At 53.7% G+C, this 17,659-nt stretch overlaps 1 protein-coding gene across 1 annotated transcript in view; it reads right to left on the bottom strand.

Moving 5' to 3' along the window:
• Positions 1 to 1,249: 1,249 nt before the first annotated feature.
• The window catches only part of LOC136628699 (ribosome-binding protein 1-like), a 32,102-nt gene continuing 15,692 nt past the window's right edge, over positions 1,250 to 17,659 (bottom strand). Inside the window, exons 10-12 of the mRNA XM_066604803.1 lie at positions 8,472 to 8,642; positions 8,045 to 8,307; positions 1,250 to 1,345 (exon numbers count right to left, since the gene is read on the bottom strand). Coding sequence (XP_066460900.1) covers positions 1,250 to 1,345; positions 8,045 to 8,307; positions 8,472 to 8,642 — 530 coding nt within the window. The remainder of the gene's footprint in view (positions 1,346 to 8,044; positions 8,308 to 8,471; positions 8,643 to 17,659) is intronic.

The raw sequence follows: 17,659 nt of genomic DNA, 5'->3' as shown, positions 1-17,659 counted from the left end.
GCCAGCCCTCACTGCAGGGGGGTGGTATAGGGCTTGAACGTCGCAGGGGGAAGTTGTAATGCCTTTCCTGTCTTTTAATTGGCCAGAAAAGCGCGCTAACGTCTCAGAGATGAAAGTGAAAGTAACTCAAACATCGCGTGGTACTCGTTACGAATAACGAGCATCCCGAACATGCTAATACTCGAACTAGTATCAAGCTCGGACGAGTACGTTCGCTCATCTCTAATCAGATATGTTGAGCGCTAGATGCTGGATTTCAAGAATTTTGCTAAACCCAGGATTGTAAACTAATAGCGTCACTCTGTACTTGGTTGTATGTACTCCTAAACTCCACTAGGTGGCGGCACACACTGCATCTAGTAGATGAATGCAACCATAAAAGTCTAGGAACGATTGTTCCTGCATTACTTTATTCACACTTCTCCAGTTCTGCACTGTGAATGTTTAGCGCTACATCCATTTTCTTACAGAGAGCCCGTCCGCATCGCATCCACATCATAGGCCTCCTGTCCACGGGCGATATGTCACTGCGTTATCCGCGGTGATAATCCAGCCGCGGGTAACGCAGTAAACGCTTTCCATAGACTTAACTATGGAAAGTGCAGCCCGACATCCACGAGTGGAGAATCCTAGCAAACAGGCTTGGTCACTAAGGGGTAACTCTTCTCTGAACTTGCTCCAGTTTGTCTATGTTTTTTCTAAAGTGGGGTGCCCAGAACTGAACACAGTATTTCAGATGAGGTTTGACCAAGGAAGAGTAGAGGGTGATAATGACCTCACATGATCTAGACTCTATGTTCCTCTTAATACATCCTAGAATTGTGTTTGCCTTTTTGGCTGCTGCAACATATTGTTGACTCACGTTCAGGAGCAACAAAGCATAACACGGTTCTCATTGAAATCAATGAGCCGTCCCTGTAATGTACAGACATGCCAGGTCCTCCAGAGTAGAGAGGTAACGGCCCCAAAGAACTTACTGTAGCACGTATGGCCAGAGGCCTAGTTTTGTCGTGGTGACGCCAACACTCTAACGTGACCTTGGGATGGTATGCCGAAGAAATAACAGAGTCGAGTCCAGCAATAGTTTAGAAATCTGGGAGTGTACAGATTTACTAACTTTGGTATTTGAGGTATAATTTGACTTACAATACTGCGGTTAAGTACTTGGAACAGATATATGAAGATGCAGTACTAGGTAGGCAATTGCAAATGATGAGAAAATGCTGAAATATTGATTTAAGACCTGACGTTAACACTCTCTCCTTTCCATACTTCCTGAACTGGTTTGATTAGACAATTTCCCCACTAGCTGTTTTAGATGAAGAGTTGATTTAAGTTTTGTGAACTGTATATGAAGCAGAAGGAGAAGTGGCTATAAGGCTAATATTGGTTTTGACTTCACCGGGTAGCTATGACTCACTGTTTGTAGAAGGTCGACCTCAGATAGGTTCTGTTTCCTCCACTGTGGGGTTGCCAAAATAGTGGATTTACACCTTGCTCAACCTTGGAAGAAAACGTGCTGAACTTCTGGCTTTGCTCTAGTATGGGTAACGCCTGCTCTTCGACACAACTGAACTGCCTCTCCTCTCTCATACCTGGCTGAGTCTGCCTAACTGCTCACTGACTCCTCCTTTTATCTCCTCTATTCCTTTCCCGCACTCTCTGGACTCCTCCCACTCTGGCATAGGAACTTGTGTTGTGGCTTTCCCGCCCTTGGGCTCTGCACCAGTGAAATTGAACCTGTCAGCCAATGAGAGACCAGCTGACATCAGTGTTAAGCTCTAGGCTTAGAGCAGAAGGGAAACACAGGGTCTCTCACACAGATGTCACCTTCTACATCCATCGACGGCATATAGACAGGTGTGACAGGACAAGTGCGCTGTTAATGTTCTGTAGGACCCGCTGGGCCACTACAGAGACGTTCTCTTTATAGCCGCTATGATAATAGATGAGGGGGGTCCTGAGTGGAGTGACAAGACCCCCCCAAACTAGAAACTGTCTGATAGGATGTTTAACCAAGGTTTTCTAAACCGTTTTAATTTGACTGCAAACACAAAATCATTATTTTGATCACCACCAAACCTGCTAGTTTTTGACCGGGAATAAGGGGCCGCCTGTCATGTTTTCATCACTTATCTTGTACTAAAGCATCTTTTAGCTGCTTGCGATGACCATATCCCTCGTCCCATGTTGTATCTGGTATTCCGTTATCCTGTATCCACATAATGCTCCAGTGTGTGATATAGAAGCGTGTAAACCCCCTTTTCTGCACACATTGGCCTGATCATGACTATCGATGCTGCCGCTCGCCGCCATTAAGGCATAAGGGACCTAGTGATGTATTGTCCTGCTGGACCGGGGATAGCCGCAGGAGGATGTGTAATGAGCTGCGGGAAGGACTGCGTACTGCAATACACAACAATGCTCTATGATCTCCTTTATAATCTCAGGGAGCCATTCTTCGGGCTATAACTTGGGCTATAGTTCGGTTTCCTTCTTTCAATGGTGACACCCTGTCTACAGGATGTGTCCGGTATTGCAGCTCCAATCCATTGGAGTAAGTGATGCTAAGCTGCAAAACCACATATAAGCTGTTGACAGGGGTGGCACTATTTTTGGAGGAGAGCATCCAAGTTGCTGTCATTATGGACACTCCGTTTAAGGGTACTTTTGCACGGGACGACTGTCAGGTGCTTAACCCCTTCACTCAAGAGGATGTACTTCCATGTCCTACGTGTGTCTGGGTGGTTTGTATGGAGCGGTACCCACCATGGGTACTTGTTACACCTTGTGAATCACAGCTCTTTAGTCCTTTTCCTGTTTTTATATGAGACCCCCTGCGTCTTCTGTACTCAGTTGCTCTTCTTGTCGCAGGGTTTTAGTCTTTTTTAGGAAGCATGTTGGGTAGAGGTGAGGACATGGACAATGAGACTGAACCCCATAACAAGTGTAACTGGAGACAGGAAATGTTAGGGCATCACTATAGGTGGAGATATAAGTCCTCTGCTTTCTCTATATGGAGCCCCTATAGTTCCTGCCCCGCTGCCGCCGTGTCTTTGGGAGGTAATACACTTTATTAGATAGTTCTAGAATATTGGCCAGCACCGATCGCTCTCATCATGGCGGCCATAAAAGGAGAAATCCAGACGAAAGACAAACACCGCCATGTAGATTATAGAATTCTTTATTTATTAGAAGAGCAATAAGCAACATTGTAATGAAATATTACCGTCCCTTTAATAAATTACCCAATGATCACAGTGACTCTCAGGTCGGCCCGGTAGAGACCACAGAACTTGTTTATGTCCTTCTGGCCAATCTACCTATGTCCTGAGATTAGAGCCGCTGGACCCAAAGATCCAGAGGAAGGCGAAAAATCCCCCCGGAGAGTTCTACCTCAGGGGGGCAAAAAATTCCTTCCTGACCCCAGATGTGGCGATCGGCTGTCACCCTGGATCCCATCTGTCCTGCTGCATATTGCTGTATTTATATATTCAATTATAGGCTCAGGAAAGACGATACTGTAAAAAACATCTATAGTCTGATCCTAAGAGCTTACAATCTAATAGAATAGATACTCAGCTATTAAGATATATGGACAATCTTAGATAGCTGTTGGCCAACCCCTCATTCAGCTGAGAGCTATTCCTAACAACACCCCAATATTTATATAGCCTCAGCCCCTTTCTGCCCTGTTGCGGCCTTGGGCTCTTTCCGCTCGCCGGTTGCAGCCTTGGGCTCTTTCCGCTCGCCGGTTGCAGCCTTGGGCTCTTTCCGCTCGCCGGTTGCAGCCTTGGGCTCTTTCCGCTCGCTGGTTGCAGCCTTGGGCTCTTTCCGCTCGCCGGTTGCAGCCTCGGGCTCTTTCCGCTCACCGTGGTGGCCTCGGGCTCTTTCCGCTCGCTGGCTGCGGCCTCAGGATCCTTTCCGCTCGGCGGTTGCGGCCTTGGACCCTTTCCGCTCCTTGGCTTTCGGCCTCGTGCCCTTTCCTCTCTCCGGTTTCGGCCTCGTGCCCTTTCTGCTCTCCGGTTTGGGCCTCGTGCCCTTTCTACTCTCCGGTTTCAGCCTTGTGCCCTTTCCGCTCTCCGGTTTGGGCCTTGTGCCCTTCCCGCCCTCCCGATCCTAAAAGCTTACAATCTAATAGAATAGATACTCTGCTATTAAGATATATATACAATCTTAGATAGCTGTTGGCCAAGCACTCAGTAAGCTGAGAGCTATTCCTCCCAACTCTCCTATATTTATATAGCTCTCAGGCCCTTTCCTCCCTCCTGTTGCAGCCTTGGGCTCTTTCCGCTCGCCGGTTGCAGCCTCGGGCTCTTTCCGCTCACCGGTGGTGGCCTCGGGCTCTTTCCGCTCACCGGTGGTGGCCTCAGGCTCTTTCCGCTCGCCGGCTGCGGCCTTAGGGTCCTTTCCGCTCGGCGGTTGCGGCCTTGGACCCTTTCCGCTCCTTGGCTTTCGGCCTCGTGCCCTTTCCTCTCTCCGGTTTCGGCCTTGTGCCCTTTCTGCTCTCCGGTTTCGGCCTCGTGCCCTTTCTGCTCTCCGGTTTCAGCCTTGTGCCCTTTCCGCTCTCCGGTTTGGGCCTTGTGCCCTTCCCGCCCTCCCGATCCTAAAAGCTTACAATCTAATAGAATAGATACTCTGCTATTAAGATATATATACAATCTTAGATAGCTGTTGGCCAAGCACTCATTAAGCTGAGAGCTATTCCTCCCAACTCTCCTATATTTATATAGCTCTCAGGCTCTTTCCTCCCTCCTGTTGCAGCCTTGGGCTCTTTCCGCTCGCCAGTTGCAGCCTCGGGCTTTTTCTGCTCACCGGTGGTGGCCTCGGGCTCTTTCCGCTCGCCGGCTGCGGCCTCAGGGTCCTTTCCGCTCGGCAGTTGCAGCCTTGGACCCTTTCCGCTCCTTGGCTTTCGGCCTCGTGCCCTTTCCTCTCTCCGGTTTCGGCCTCGTGCCCTTTCTGCTCTCCGGTTTCGGCCTCGTGCCCTTTCTGCTCTCCGATTTCGACCTTGTGCCCTTTCCGCTCTCTGGTGTTGGTCTTGTACCCTTCCCGCCCTCCCGATCCTAAAAGCTTACAATCTAATAGAATAGATACTCTGCTATTAAGATATATATACAATCTTAGATAGCTGTTGGCCAAGCACTCAGTAAGCTGAGAGCTATTCCTCCCAACTCTCCTATATTTATATAGCTCTCAGGCCCTTTCCTCCCTCCTGTTGCAGCCTTGGGCTCTTTCCTCTCGCCGGTTGCAGCCTCGGGCTCTTTCCGCTCACCGGTGGTGGCCTCGGGCTCTTTCCGCTCGCCGGCTGCGGCCTCAGGGTCCTTTCCGCTCGGCGGTTGCGGCCTTGGACCCTTTCCACTCCTTGGCTTTCGGCCTCGTGCCCTTTCCTCTCTCCGGTTTCGGCCTCGTGCCCTTTCTGCTCTCCGGTTTCGGCCTCGTGCCCTTTCTGCTCTCCGGTTTGGGCCTTGTGCCCTTCCCGCCCTCCCGATCCTAAAAGCTTACAATCTAATAGAATAGATACTCTGCTATTAAGATATATATACAATCTTAGATAGCTGTTGGCCAAGCACTCATTAAGCTGAGAGCTATTCCTCCCAACTCTCCTATATTTATATAGCTCTCAGGCCCTTTCCTCCCTCCTGTTGCAGCCTTGGGCTCTTTCCGCTCGCCGGTTGCAGCCTCGGGCTCTTTCCGCTCACCGGTGGTGGCCTCGGGCTCTTTCCGCTCGCCGGCTGCGGCCTTAGGGTCCTTTCCGCTCGGCGGTTGCGGCCTTGGACCCTTTCCGCTCCTTGGCTTTCGGTCTCGTGCCCTTTCCTCTCTCCGGTTTCGGCCTCATGCCCTTTCTGCTCTCCGGTTTCGGCCTCGTGCCCTTTCTGCTCTCCGGTTTCGGCCTCGTGCCCTTTCCGCTCTCCGGTTTGGGCCTTGTGCCCTTCCCGCCCTCCCGATCCTAAAAGCTTACAATCTAATAGAATAGATACTCTGCTATTAAGATATATATACAATCTTAGATAGCTGTTGGCCGAGCACTCATTAAGCTGAGAGCTATACCTCCCAACTCTCCTATATTTATATAGCTCTCAGGCCCTTTCCTCCCTCCTGTTGCAGCCTTGGGCTCTTTCCGCTCGCCGGTTGCAGCCTCGGGCTCTTTCCGCTCACCGGTAGTGGCCTCGGGCTCTTTCCGCTCGCCGGCTGCGGCCTTAGGGTCCTTTCCGCTCGGCGGTTGCGGCCTTGGACCCTTTCCGCTCCTTGGCTTTCGGTCTCGTGCCCTTTCCTCTCTCCGGTTTCGGCCTCATGCCCTTTCTGCTCTCCGGTTTCGGCCTCGTGCCCTTTCTGCTCTCCGGTTTCGGCCTCGTGCCCTTTCCGCTCTCCGGTTTGGGCCTTGTGCCCTTCCCGCCCTCCCGATCCTAAAAGCTTACAATCTAATAGAATAGATACTCTGCTATTAAGATATATATACAATCTTAGATAGCTGTTGGCCAAGCACTCATTAAGCTGAGAGCTATACCTCCCAACTCTCCTATATTTATATAGCTCTCAGGCCCTTTCCTCCCTCCTGTTGCAGCCTTGGGCTCTTTCCGCTCGCCGGTTGCAGCCTCGGGCTCTTTCCGCTCACCGGTAGTGGCCTCGGGCTCTTTCCGCTCGCCGGCTGCGGCCTTAGGGTCCTTTCCGCTCGGCGGTTGCGGCCTTGGACCCTTTCCGCTCCTTGGCTTTCGGTCTCGTGCCCTTTCCTCTCTCCGGTTTCGGCCTCATGCCCTTTCTGCTCTCCGGTTTCGGCCTCGTGCCCTTTCTGCTCTCCGGTTTCAGCCTTGTGCCCTTTCCGCTCTCCGGTTTGGGCCTTGTGCCCTTCCCGCCCTCCCGATCCTAAAAGCTTACAATCTAATAGAATAGATACTCTGCTATTAAGATATATATACAATCTTAGATAGCTGTTGGCCAAGCACTCATTAAGCTGAGAGCTATTCCTCCCAACTCTCCTATATTTATATAGCTCTCAGGCCCTTTCCTCCCTCCTGTTGCAGCCTTGGGCTCTTTCCGCTCGCCGGTTGCAGCCTCGGGCTCTTTCCGCTCACCGGTGGTGGCCTCGGGCTCTTTCCGCTCGCCGGCTGCGGCTTCAGGGTCCTTTCCGCTCTGCGGTTGCGGCCTTGGACCCTTTCCACTCCTCGGCTTTCGGCCTCGTGCCCTTTCCTCTCTCTGGTTTCGGCCTCGTGCCCTTTCTGCTCTCCGATTTCGGCCGCGTGCCCTTTCTTCTCTATGGTTTCAGTCTTGTGCCCTTTCCGCTCTCCGGTTTTGGCCTTGTGCCCTTCCCGCCCTCCTGATCCTAAAAGCTTACAATCTAATAGAATAGATACTCTGCTATTAAGATATATATACAATCTTAGATAGCTGTTGGCCAAGCACTCATTAAGCTGAGAGCTATTCCTCCCAACTCTCCTATATTTATATAGCTCTCAGGCCCTTTCCTCCCTCCTGTTGCAGCCTTGGGCTCTTTCCGCTCACCGGTTGCAGCCTTGGGCTCTTTCCGCTCGCCGGTTGCAGCCTTGGGCTCTTTCCGCTCGCCGGTTGCAGCCTCGGGCTCTTTCCGCTCACCGGTGGTGGCCTCAGGCTCTTTCCGCTCGCCGGCTGCGGCCTTAGGGTCCTTTCCGCTCGGCGGTTGCGGCCTTGGACCCTTTCCGCTCCTTGGCTTTCGGCCTCGTGCCCTTTCCTCTCTCCGGTTTCGGCCTCGTGCCCTTTCCGCTCTCTGGTTTCGGCCTCGTGCCCTTTCCGCTCTCCGGTTTCGGCCTTTTGCCCTTTCCGCTCTCTGGTTTTGGCCTTGTGCCCTTCCCGCCCTCCCGATCCTAAAAGCTTACAATCTAATAGAATAGATACTCTGCTATTAAGATATATATACAATCTTAGATAGCTGTTGGCCAAGCACTCATTAAGCTGAGAGCTATTCCTCCCAACTCTCCTATATTTATATAGCTCTCAGGCCCTTTCCTCCCTCCTGTTGCAGCCTCGGGCTCTTTCCGCTCGCCGGTTGCAGCCTCGGGCTCTTTCCGCTCACCGGTGGTGGCCTCAGGCTCTTTCCGCTCGACGGCTGTGGCCTCAGGCTCCTTTCCACTCTGCGGTTGCGGCCTTGGACCCTTTCCACTGCTCGGCTTTCGGCCTCGTGCCCTTTCCTCTCTCCGGTTTCGGCCTCGTGCCCTTTCTGCTCTAGGATTTCGGCCTCGTGCCCTTTCTGCTCTCCGGTTTCAGTCTTGTGCCCTTTCCGCACTCCGGTTTTGGCCTTGTGCCCTTCCCGCCCTCCTGATCCTAAAAGCTTACAATCTAATAGAATAGATACTCTGCTATTAAGATATATATACAATCTTAGATAGCTGTTGGCCAAGCACTCATTAGGCTGAGAGCTATTTCTCCCAACTCTCCTATATTTATATAACCCTCAGGCCCTTTCCTCCCTCCTGTTGCAGCCTTGGGCTCTTTCCGCTCGCCGGTTGCAGCCTCAGGCTCTTTCCTCTCTCCGGTTTCGGCCTCGTGCCCTTTCTGCTCTCCGGTTTCGGCCTCGTGCCCTTTCTGCTCTCCGGTTTCGGCCTCGTGCCCTTTCTGCTCTCCGGTTTGGGCCTTGTGCCCTTCCCGCCCTCCCGATCCTAAAAGCTTACAATCTAATAGAATAGATACTCTGCTATTAAGATATATATACAATCTTAGATAGCTGTTGGCCAAGCACTCATTAAGCTGAGAGCTATTCCTCCCAACTCTCCTATATTTATATAGCTCTCAGGCCCTTTCCTCCCTCCTGTTGCAGCCTTGGGCTCTTTCCGCTCGCCGGTTGCAGCCTCGGGCTCTTTCCGCTCACCGGTGGTGGCCTCGGGCTCTTTCTGCTCGCCGGCTGCGGCCTTAGGGTCCTTTCCGCTCGGCGGTTGCGGCCTTGGACCCTTTCCGCTCCTTGGCTTTCGGTCTCGTGCCCTTTCCTCACTCCGGTTTCGGCCTCATGCCCTTTCTGCTCTCCGGTTTTGGCCTCGTGCCCTTTCTGCTCTCCGGTTTCAGCCTTGTGCCCTTTCCGCTCTCCGGTTTGGGCCTTGTGCCCTTCCCGCCCTCCCGATCCTAAAAGCTTACAATCTAATAGAATAGATACTCTGCTATTAAGATATATATACAATCTTAGATAGCTGTTGGCCAAGCACTCATTAAGCTGAGAGCTATTCCTCCCAACTCTCCTATATTTATATAGCTCTCAGGCCCTTTCCTCCCTCCTGTTGCAGCCTTGGGCTCTTTCCGCTCGCCGGTTGCAGCCTCGGGCTCTTTCCGCTCACCGGTGGTGGCCTCGGGCTCTTTCCGCTCGCCGGCTGCGGCTTCAGGGTCCTTTCCGCTCTGCGGTTGCGGCCTTGGACCCTTTCCACTCCTCGGCTTTCGGCCTCGTGCCCTTTCCTCTCTCTGGTTTCGGCCTCGTGCCCTTTCTGCTCTCCGATTTCGGCCTCGTGCCCTTTCTGCTCTCCGATTTCGACCTTGTGCCCTTTCCGCTCTCTGGTTTTGGCCTTGTACCCTTCCCGCCCTCCCGATCCTAAAAGCTTACAATCTAATAGATCAGATACTCTGCTATTAAGATATATATACAATCTTAGATAGCTGTTGGCCAAGCACTCAGTAAGCTGAGAGCTATTCCTCCCAACTCTCCTATATTTATATAGCTCTCAGGCCCTTTCCTCCCTCCTGTTGCAGCCTTGGGCTCTTTCCGCTCGCCGGTTGCAGCCTCGGGCTCTTTCCGCTCACCGGTGGTGGCCTCGGGCTCTTTCCGCTCGCCGGCTGCGGCCTCAGGGTCCTTTCCGCTCGGCGGTTGCGGCCTTGGACCCTTTCCACTCCTTGGCTTTCGGCCTCGTGCCCTTTCCTCTCTCCGGTTTCGGCCTCGTGCCCTTTCTGCTCTCCGGTTTCGGTCTTGTGCCCTTTCCGCACTCCGGTTTTGGCCTTGTGCCCTTCCCGCCCTCCTGATCCTAAAAGCTTACAATCTAATAGAATAGATACTCTGCTATTAAGATATATATACAATCTTAGATAGCTGTTGGCCAAGCACTCATTAGGCTGAGAGCTATTTCTCCCAACTCTCCTATATTTATATAACCCTCAGGCCCTTTCCTCCCTCCTGTTGCAGCCTTGGGCTCTTTCCGCTCGCCGGTTGCAGCCTCGGGCTCTTTCCTCTCTCCGGTTTCGGCCTCGTGCCCTTTCTGCTCTCCGGTTTCGGCCTCGTGCCCTTTCTGCTCTCCGGTTTCGGCCTCGTGCCCTTTCTGCTCTCCGGTTTGGGCCTTGTGCCCTTCCCGCCCTCCCGATCCTAAAAGCTTACAATCTAATAGAATAGATACTCTGCTATTAAGATATATATACAATCTTAGATAGCTGTTGGCCAAGCACTCATTAAGCTGAGAGCTATTCCTCCCAACTCTCCTATATTTATATAGCTCTCAGGCCCTTTCCTCCCTCCTGTTGCAGCCTTGGGCTCTTTCCGCTCGCCGGTTGCAGCCTCGGGCTCTTTCCGCTCACCGGTGGTGGCCTCGGGCTCTTTCTGCTCGCCGGCTGCGGCCTTAGGGTCCTTTCCGCTCGGCGGTTGCGGCCTTGGACCCTTTCCGCTCCTTGGCTTTCGGTCTCGTGCCCTTTCCTCACTCCGGTTTCGGCCTCATGCCCTTTCTGCTCTCCGGTTTTGGCCTCGTGCCCTTTCTGCTCTCCGGTTTCAGCCTTGTGCCCTTTCCGCTCTCCGGTTTGGGCCTTGTGCCCTTCCCGCCCTCCCGATCCTAAAAGCTTACAATCTAATAGAATAGATACTCTGCTATTAAGATATATATACAATCTTAGATAGCTGTTGGCCAAGCACTCAGTAAGCTGAGAGCTATTCCTCCCAACTCTCCTATATTTATATAGCTCTCAGGCCCTTTCCTCCCTCCTGTTGCAGCCTTGGGCTCTTTCCGCTCGCCGGTTGCAGCCTCGGGCTCTTTCCGCTCACCGGTGGTGGCCTCGGGCTCTTTCCGCTCGCCGGCTGCGGCTTCAGGGTCCTTTCCGCTCTGCGGTTGCGGCCTTGGACCCTTTCCACTCCTCGGCTTTCGGCCTCGTGCCCTTTCCTCTCTCTGGTTTCGGCCTCGTGCCCTTTCTGCTCTCCGATTTCGGCCTCGTGCCCTTTCTGCTCTCCGATTTCGACCTTGTGCCCTTTCCGCTCTCTGGTTTTGGCCTTGTACCCTTCCCGCCCTCCCGATCCTAAAAGCTTACAATCTAATAGATCAGATACTCTGCTATTAAGATATATATACAATCTTAGATAGCTGTTGGCCAAGCACTCAGTAAGCTGAGAGCTATTCCTCCCAACTCTCCTATATTTATATAGCTCTCAGGCCCTTTCCTCCCTCCTGTTGCAGCCTTGGGCTCTTTCCGCTCGCCGGTTGCAGCCTCGGGCTCTTTCCGCTCACCGGTGGTGGCCTCGGGCTCTTTCCGCTCGCCGGCTGCGGCCTCAGGGTCCTTTCCGCTCGGCGGTTGCGGCCTTGGACCCTTTCCACTCCTTGGCTTTCGGCCTCGTGCCCTTTCCTCTCTCCGGTTTCGGCCTCGTGCCCTTTCTGCTCTCCGGTTTCGGCCTCGTGCCCTTTCTGCTCTCCGGTTTGGGCCTTGTGCCCTTCCCGCCCTCCCGATCCTAAAAGCTTACAATCTAATAGAATAGATACTCTGCTATTAAGATATATATACAATCTTAGATAGCTGTTGGCCAAGCACTCATTAAGCTGAGAGCTATTCCTCCCAACTCTCCTATATTTATATAGCTCTCAGGCCCTTTCCTCCCTCCTGTTGCAGCCTCGGGCTCTTTCCGCTCGCCGGTTGCAGCCTCGGGCTCTTTCCGCTCACCGGTGGTGGCCTCGGGCTCTTTCCGCTCGCCGGCTGCGGCCTTAGGGTCCTTTCCGCTCGGCGGTTGCGGCCTTGGACCCTTTCCGCTCCTTGGCTTTCGGTCTCGTGCCCTTTCCTCTCTCCGGTTTCGGCCTCATGCCCTTTCTGCTCTCCGGTTTCGGCCTCGTGCCCTTTCTGCTCTCCGGTTTCAGCCTTGTGCCCTTTCCGCTCTCCGGTTTGGGCCTTGTGCCCTTCCCGCCCTCCCGATCCTAAAAGCTTACAATCTAATAGAATAGATACTCTGCTATTAAGATATATATACAATCTTAGATAGCTGTTGGCCAAGCACTCATTAAGCTGAGAGCTATACCTCCCAACTCTCCTATATTTATATAGCTCTCAGGCCCTTTCCTCCCTCCTGTTGCAGCCTTGGGCTCTTTCCGCTCGCCGGTTGCAGCCTCGGGCTCTTTCCGCTCACCGGTGGTGGCCTCGGGCTCTTTCCGCTCGCCGGCTGCGGCCTTAGGGTCCTTTCCGCTCGGCGGTTGCGGCCTTGGACCCTTTCCGCTCCTTGGCTTTCGGTCTCGTGCCCTTTCCTCTCTCCGGTTTCGGCCTCATGCCCTTTCTGCTCTCCGGTTTCAGCCTTGTGCCCTTTCCGCTCTCCGGTTTGGGCCTTGTGCCCTTCCCGCCCTCCCGATCCTAAAAGCTTACAATCTAATAGAATAGATACTCTGCTATTAAGATATATATACAATCTTAGATAGCTGTTGGCCAAGCACTCATTAAGCTGAGAGCTATTCCTCCCAACTCTCCTATATTTATATAGCTCTCAGGCCCTTTCCTCCCTCCTGTTGCAGCCTTGGGCTCTTTCCGCTCGCCGGTTGCAGCCTCGGGCTCTTTCCGCTCACCGGTGGTGGCCTCGGGCTCTTTCCGCTCGCCGGCTGCGGCTTCAGGGTCCTTTCCGCTCTGCGGTTGCGGCCTTGGACCCTTTCCACTCCTCGGCTTTCGGCCTCGTGCCCTTTCCTCTCTCTGGTTTCGGCCTCGTGCCCTTTCTGCTCTCCGATTTCGGCCGCGTGCCCTTTCTTCTCTATGGTTTCAGTCTTGTGCCCTTTCCGCTCTCCGGTTTTGGCCTTGTGCCCTTCCCGCCCTCCTGATCCTAAAAGCTTACAATCTAATAGAATAGATACTCTGCTATTAAGATATATATACAATCTTAGATAGCTGTTGGCCAAGCACTCATTAAGCTGAGAGCTATTCCTCCCAACTCTCCTATATTTATATAGCTCTCAGGCCCTTTCCTCCCTCCTGTTGCAGCCTTGGGCTCTTTCCGCTCACCGGTTGCAGCCTTGGGCTCTTTCCGCTCGCCGGTTGCAGCCTCGGGCTCTTTCCGCTCACCGGTGGTGGCCTCAGGCTCTTTCCGCTCGCCGGCTGCGGCCTTAGGGTCCTTTCCGCTCGGCGGTTGCGGCCTTGGACCCTTTCCGCTCCTTGGCTTTCGGCCTCGTGCCCTTTCCTCTCTCCGGTTTCGGCCTCGTGCCCTTTCCGCTCTCTGGTTTCGGCCTCGTGCCCTTTCCGCTCTCCGGTTTCGGCCTTTTGCCCTTTCCGCTCTCTGGTTTTGGCCTTGTGCCCTTCCCTCCCTCCCGATCCTAAAAGCTTACAATCTAATAGAATAGATACTCTGCTATTAAGATATATATACAATCTTAGATAGCTGTTGGCCAAGCACTCATTAAGCTGAGAGCTATTCCTCCCAACTCTCCTATATTTATATAGCTCTCAGGCCCTTTCCTCCCTCCTGTTGCAGCCTCGGGCTCTTTCCGCTCGCCGGTTGCAGCCTCGGGCTCTTTCCGCTCACCGGTGGTGGCCTCAGGCTCTTTCCGCTCGCCGGCTGTGGCCTCAGGGTCCTTTCCACTCTGCGGTTGCGGCCTTGGACCCTTTCCACTGCTCGGCTTTCGGCCTCGTGCCCTTTCCTCTCTCCGGTTTCGGCCTCGTGCCCTTTCTGCTCTCCGATTTCGGCCTCGTGCCCTTTCTGCTCTACGGTTTCAGTCTTGTGCCCTTTCCGCACTCCGGTTTTGGCCTTGTGCCCTTCCCGCCCTCCTGATCCTAAAAGCTTACAATCTAATAGAATAGATACTCTGCTATTAAGATATATATACAATCTTAGATAGCTGTTGGCCAAGCACTCATTAAGCTGAGAGCTATTCCTCCCAACTCTCCTATATTTATATAGCTCTCAGGCCCTTTCCTCCCTCCTGTTGCAGCCTTGGGCTCTTTCCGCTCACCGGTTGCAGCCTTGGGCTCTTTCCGCTCGCCGGTTGCAGCCTCGGGCTCTTTCCGCTCACCGGTGGTGGCCTCAGGCTCTTTCCGCTCGCCGGCTGCGGCCTTAGGGTCCTTTCCGCTCGGCGGTTGCGGCCTTGGACCCTTTCCGCTCCTTGGCTTTCGGCCTCGTGCCCTTTCCTCTCTCCGGTTTCGGCCTCGTGCCCTTTCCGCTCTCTGGTTTCGGCCTCGTGCCCTTTCCGCTCTCCGGTTTCGGCCTTTTGCCCTTTCCGCTCTCTGGTTTTGGCCTTGTGCCCTTCCCGCCCTCCCGATCCTAAAAGCTTACAATCTAATAGAATAGATACTCTGCTATTAAGATATATATACAATCTTAGATAGCTGTTGGCCAAGCACTCATTAAGCTGAGAGCTATTCCTCCCAACTCTCCTATATTTATATAGCTCTCAGGCCCTTTCCTCCCTCCTGTTGCAGCCTTGGGCTCTTTCCGCTCGCCGGTTGCAGCCTCGGGCTCTTTCCGCTCACCGGTGGTGGCCTCAGGCTCTTTCCGCTCGACGGCTGTGGCCTCAGGGTCCTTTCCACTCTGCGGTTGCGGCCTTGGACCCTTTCCACTGCTCGGCTTTCGGCCTCGTGCCCTTTCCTCTCTCCGGTTTCGGCCTCGTGCCCTTTCTGCTCTAGGATTTCGGCCTCGTGCCCTTTCTGCTCTCCGGTTTCAGTCTTGTGCCCTTTCCGCACTCCGGTTTTGGCCTTGTGCCCTTCCCGCCCTCCTGATCCTAAAAGCTTACAATCTAATAGAATAGATACTCTGCTATTAAGATATATATACAATCTTAGATAGCTGTTGGCCAAGCACTCATTAGGCTGAGAGCTATTTCTCCCAACTCTCCTATATTTATATAACCCTCAGGCCCTTTCCTCCCTCCTGTTGCAGCCTTGGGCTCTTTCCGCTCGCCGGTTGCAGCCTCGGGCTCTTTCCTCTCTCCGGTTTCGGCCTCGTGCCCTTTCTGCTCTCCGGTTTCGGCCTCGTGCCCTTTCTGCTCTCCGGTTTCGGCCTCGTGCCCTTTCTGCTCTCCGGTTTGGGCCTTGTGCCCTTCCCGCCCTCCCGATCCTAAAAGCTTACAATTTAATAGAATAGATACTCTGCTATTAAGATATATATACAATCTTAGATAGCTGTTGGCCAAGCACTCATTAAGCTGAGAGCTATTCCTCCCAACTCTCCTATATTTATATAGCTCTCAGGCCCTTTCCTCCCTCCTGTTGCAGCCTTGGGCTCTTTCCGCTCGCCGGTTGCAGCCTCGGGCTCTTTCCGCTCACCGGTGGTGGCCTCGGGCTCTTTCTGCTCGCCGGCTGCGGCCTTAGGGTCCTTTCCGCTCGGCGGTTGCGGCCTTGGACCCTTTCCGCTCCTTGGCTTTCGGTCTCGTGCCCTTTCCTCACTCCGGTTTCGGCCTCATGCCCTTTCTGCTCTCCTGTTTTGGGCTCGTGCCCTTTCTGCTCTCCGGTTTCAGCCTTGTGCCCTTTCCGCTCTCCGGTTTGGGCCTTGTGCCCTTCCCGCCCTCCCGATCCTAAAAGCTTACAATCTAATAGAATAGATACTCTGCTATTAAGATATATATACAATCTTAGATAGCTGTTGGCCAAGCACTCATTAAGCTGAGAGCTATTCCTCCCAACTCTCCTATATTTATATAGCTCTCAGGCCCTTTCCTCCCTCCTGTTGCAGCCTTGGGCTCTTTCCGCTCGCCGGTTGCAGCCTCGGGCTCTTTCCGCTCACCGGTGGTGGCCTCGGGCTCTTTCCGCTCGCCGGCTGCGGCTTCAGGGTCCTTTCCGCTCTGCGGTTGCGGCCTTGGACCCTTTCCACTCCTCGGCTTTCGGCCTCGTGCCCTTTCCTCTCTCTGGTTTCGGCCTCGTGCCCTTTCTGCTCTCCGATTTCGGCCTCGTGCCCTTTCTGCTCTCCGATTTCGACCTTGTGCCCTTTCCGCTCTCTGGTTTTGGCCTTGTACCCTTCCCGCCCTCCCGATCCTAAAAGCTTACAATCTAATAGATCAGATACTCTGCTATTAAGATATATATACAATCTTAGATAGCTGTTGGCCAAGCACTCAGTAAGCTGAGAGCTATTCCTCCCAACTCTCCTATATTTATATAGCTCTCAGGCCCTTTCCTCCCTCCTGTTGCAGCCTTGGGCTCTTTCCGCTCGCCGGTTGCAGCCTCGGGCTCTTTCCGCTCACCGGTGGTGGCCTCGGGCTCTTTCCGCTCGCTGGCTGCGGCCTCAGGGTCCTTTCCGCTCGGCGGTTGCGGCCTTGGACCCTTTCCACTCCTTGGCTTTCGGCCTCGTGCCCTTTCCTCTCTCCGGTTTCGGCCTCGTGCCCTTTCTGCTCTCCGGTTTCGGCCTCGTGCCCTTTCTGCTCTCCGGTTTGGGCCTTGTGCCCTTCCCGCCCTCCCGATCCTAAAAGCTTACAATCTAATAGAATAGATACTCTGCTATTAAGATATATATACAATCTTAGATAGCTGTTGGCCAAGCACTCATTAAGCTGAGAGCTATTCCTCCCAACTCTCCTATATTTATATAGCTCTCAGGCCCTTTCCTCCCTCCTGTTGCAGCCTCGGGCTCTTTCCGCTCGCCGGTTGCAGCCTCGGGCTCTTTCCGCTCACCGGTGGTGGCCTCGGGCTCTTTCCGCTCGCCGGCTGCGGCCTTAGGGTCCTTTCCGCTCGGCGGTTGCGGCCTTGGACCCTTTCCGCTCCTTGGCTTTCGGTCTCGTGCCCTTTCCTCTCTCCGGTTTCGGCCTCATGCCCTTTCTGCTCTCCGGTTTCGGCCTCGTGCCCTTTCTGCTCTCCGGTTTCAGCCTTGTGCCCTTTCCGCTCTCCGGTTTGGGCCTTGTGCCCTTCCCGCCCTCCCGATCCTAAAAGCTTACAATCTAATAGAATAGATACTCTGCTATTAAGATATATATACAATCTTAGATAGCTGTTGGCCAAGCACTCATTAAGCTGAGAGCTATACCTCCCAACTCTCCTATATTTATATAGCTCTCAGGCCCTTTCCTCCCTCCTGTTGCAGCCTTGGGCTCTTTCCGCTCGCCGGTTGCAGCCTCGGGCTCTTTCCGCTCACCGGTGGTGGCCTCGGGCTCTTTCCGCTCGCCGGCTGCGGCCTTAGGGTCCTTTCCGCTCGGCGGTTGCGGCCTTGGACCCTTTCCGCTCCTTGGCTTTCGGTCTCGTGCCCTTTCCTCTCTCCGGTTTCGGCCTCATGCCCTTTCTGCTCTCCGGTTTCAGCCTTGTGCCCTTTCCGCTCTCCGGTTTGGGCCTTGTGCCCTTCCCGCCCTCCCGATCCTAAAAGCTTACAATCTAATAGAATAGATACTCTGCTATTAAGATATATATACAATCTTAGATAGCTGTTGGCCAAGCACTCATTAAGCTGAGAGCTATTCCTCCCAACTCTCCTATATTTATATAGCTCTCAGGCCCTTTCCTCCCTCCTGTTGCAGCCTTGGGCTCTTTCCGCTCGCCGGTTGCAGCCTCGGGCTCTTTCCGCTCACCGGTGGTGGCCTCGGGC

The sequence above is a fragment of the Eleutherodactylus coqui genome, chromosome 5 (genome assembly GCF_035609145.1).
Source record: "Eleutherodactylus coqui strain aEleCoq1 chromosome 5, aEleCoq1.hap1, whole genome shotgun sequence".
NCBI classification, from domain to species: Eukaryota; Metazoa; Chordata; class Amphibia; order Anura; family Eleutherodactylidae; genus Eleutherodactylus; species Eleutherodactylus coqui.
This window is presented reverse-complemented; position numbering and strand designations above follow the sequence as displayed.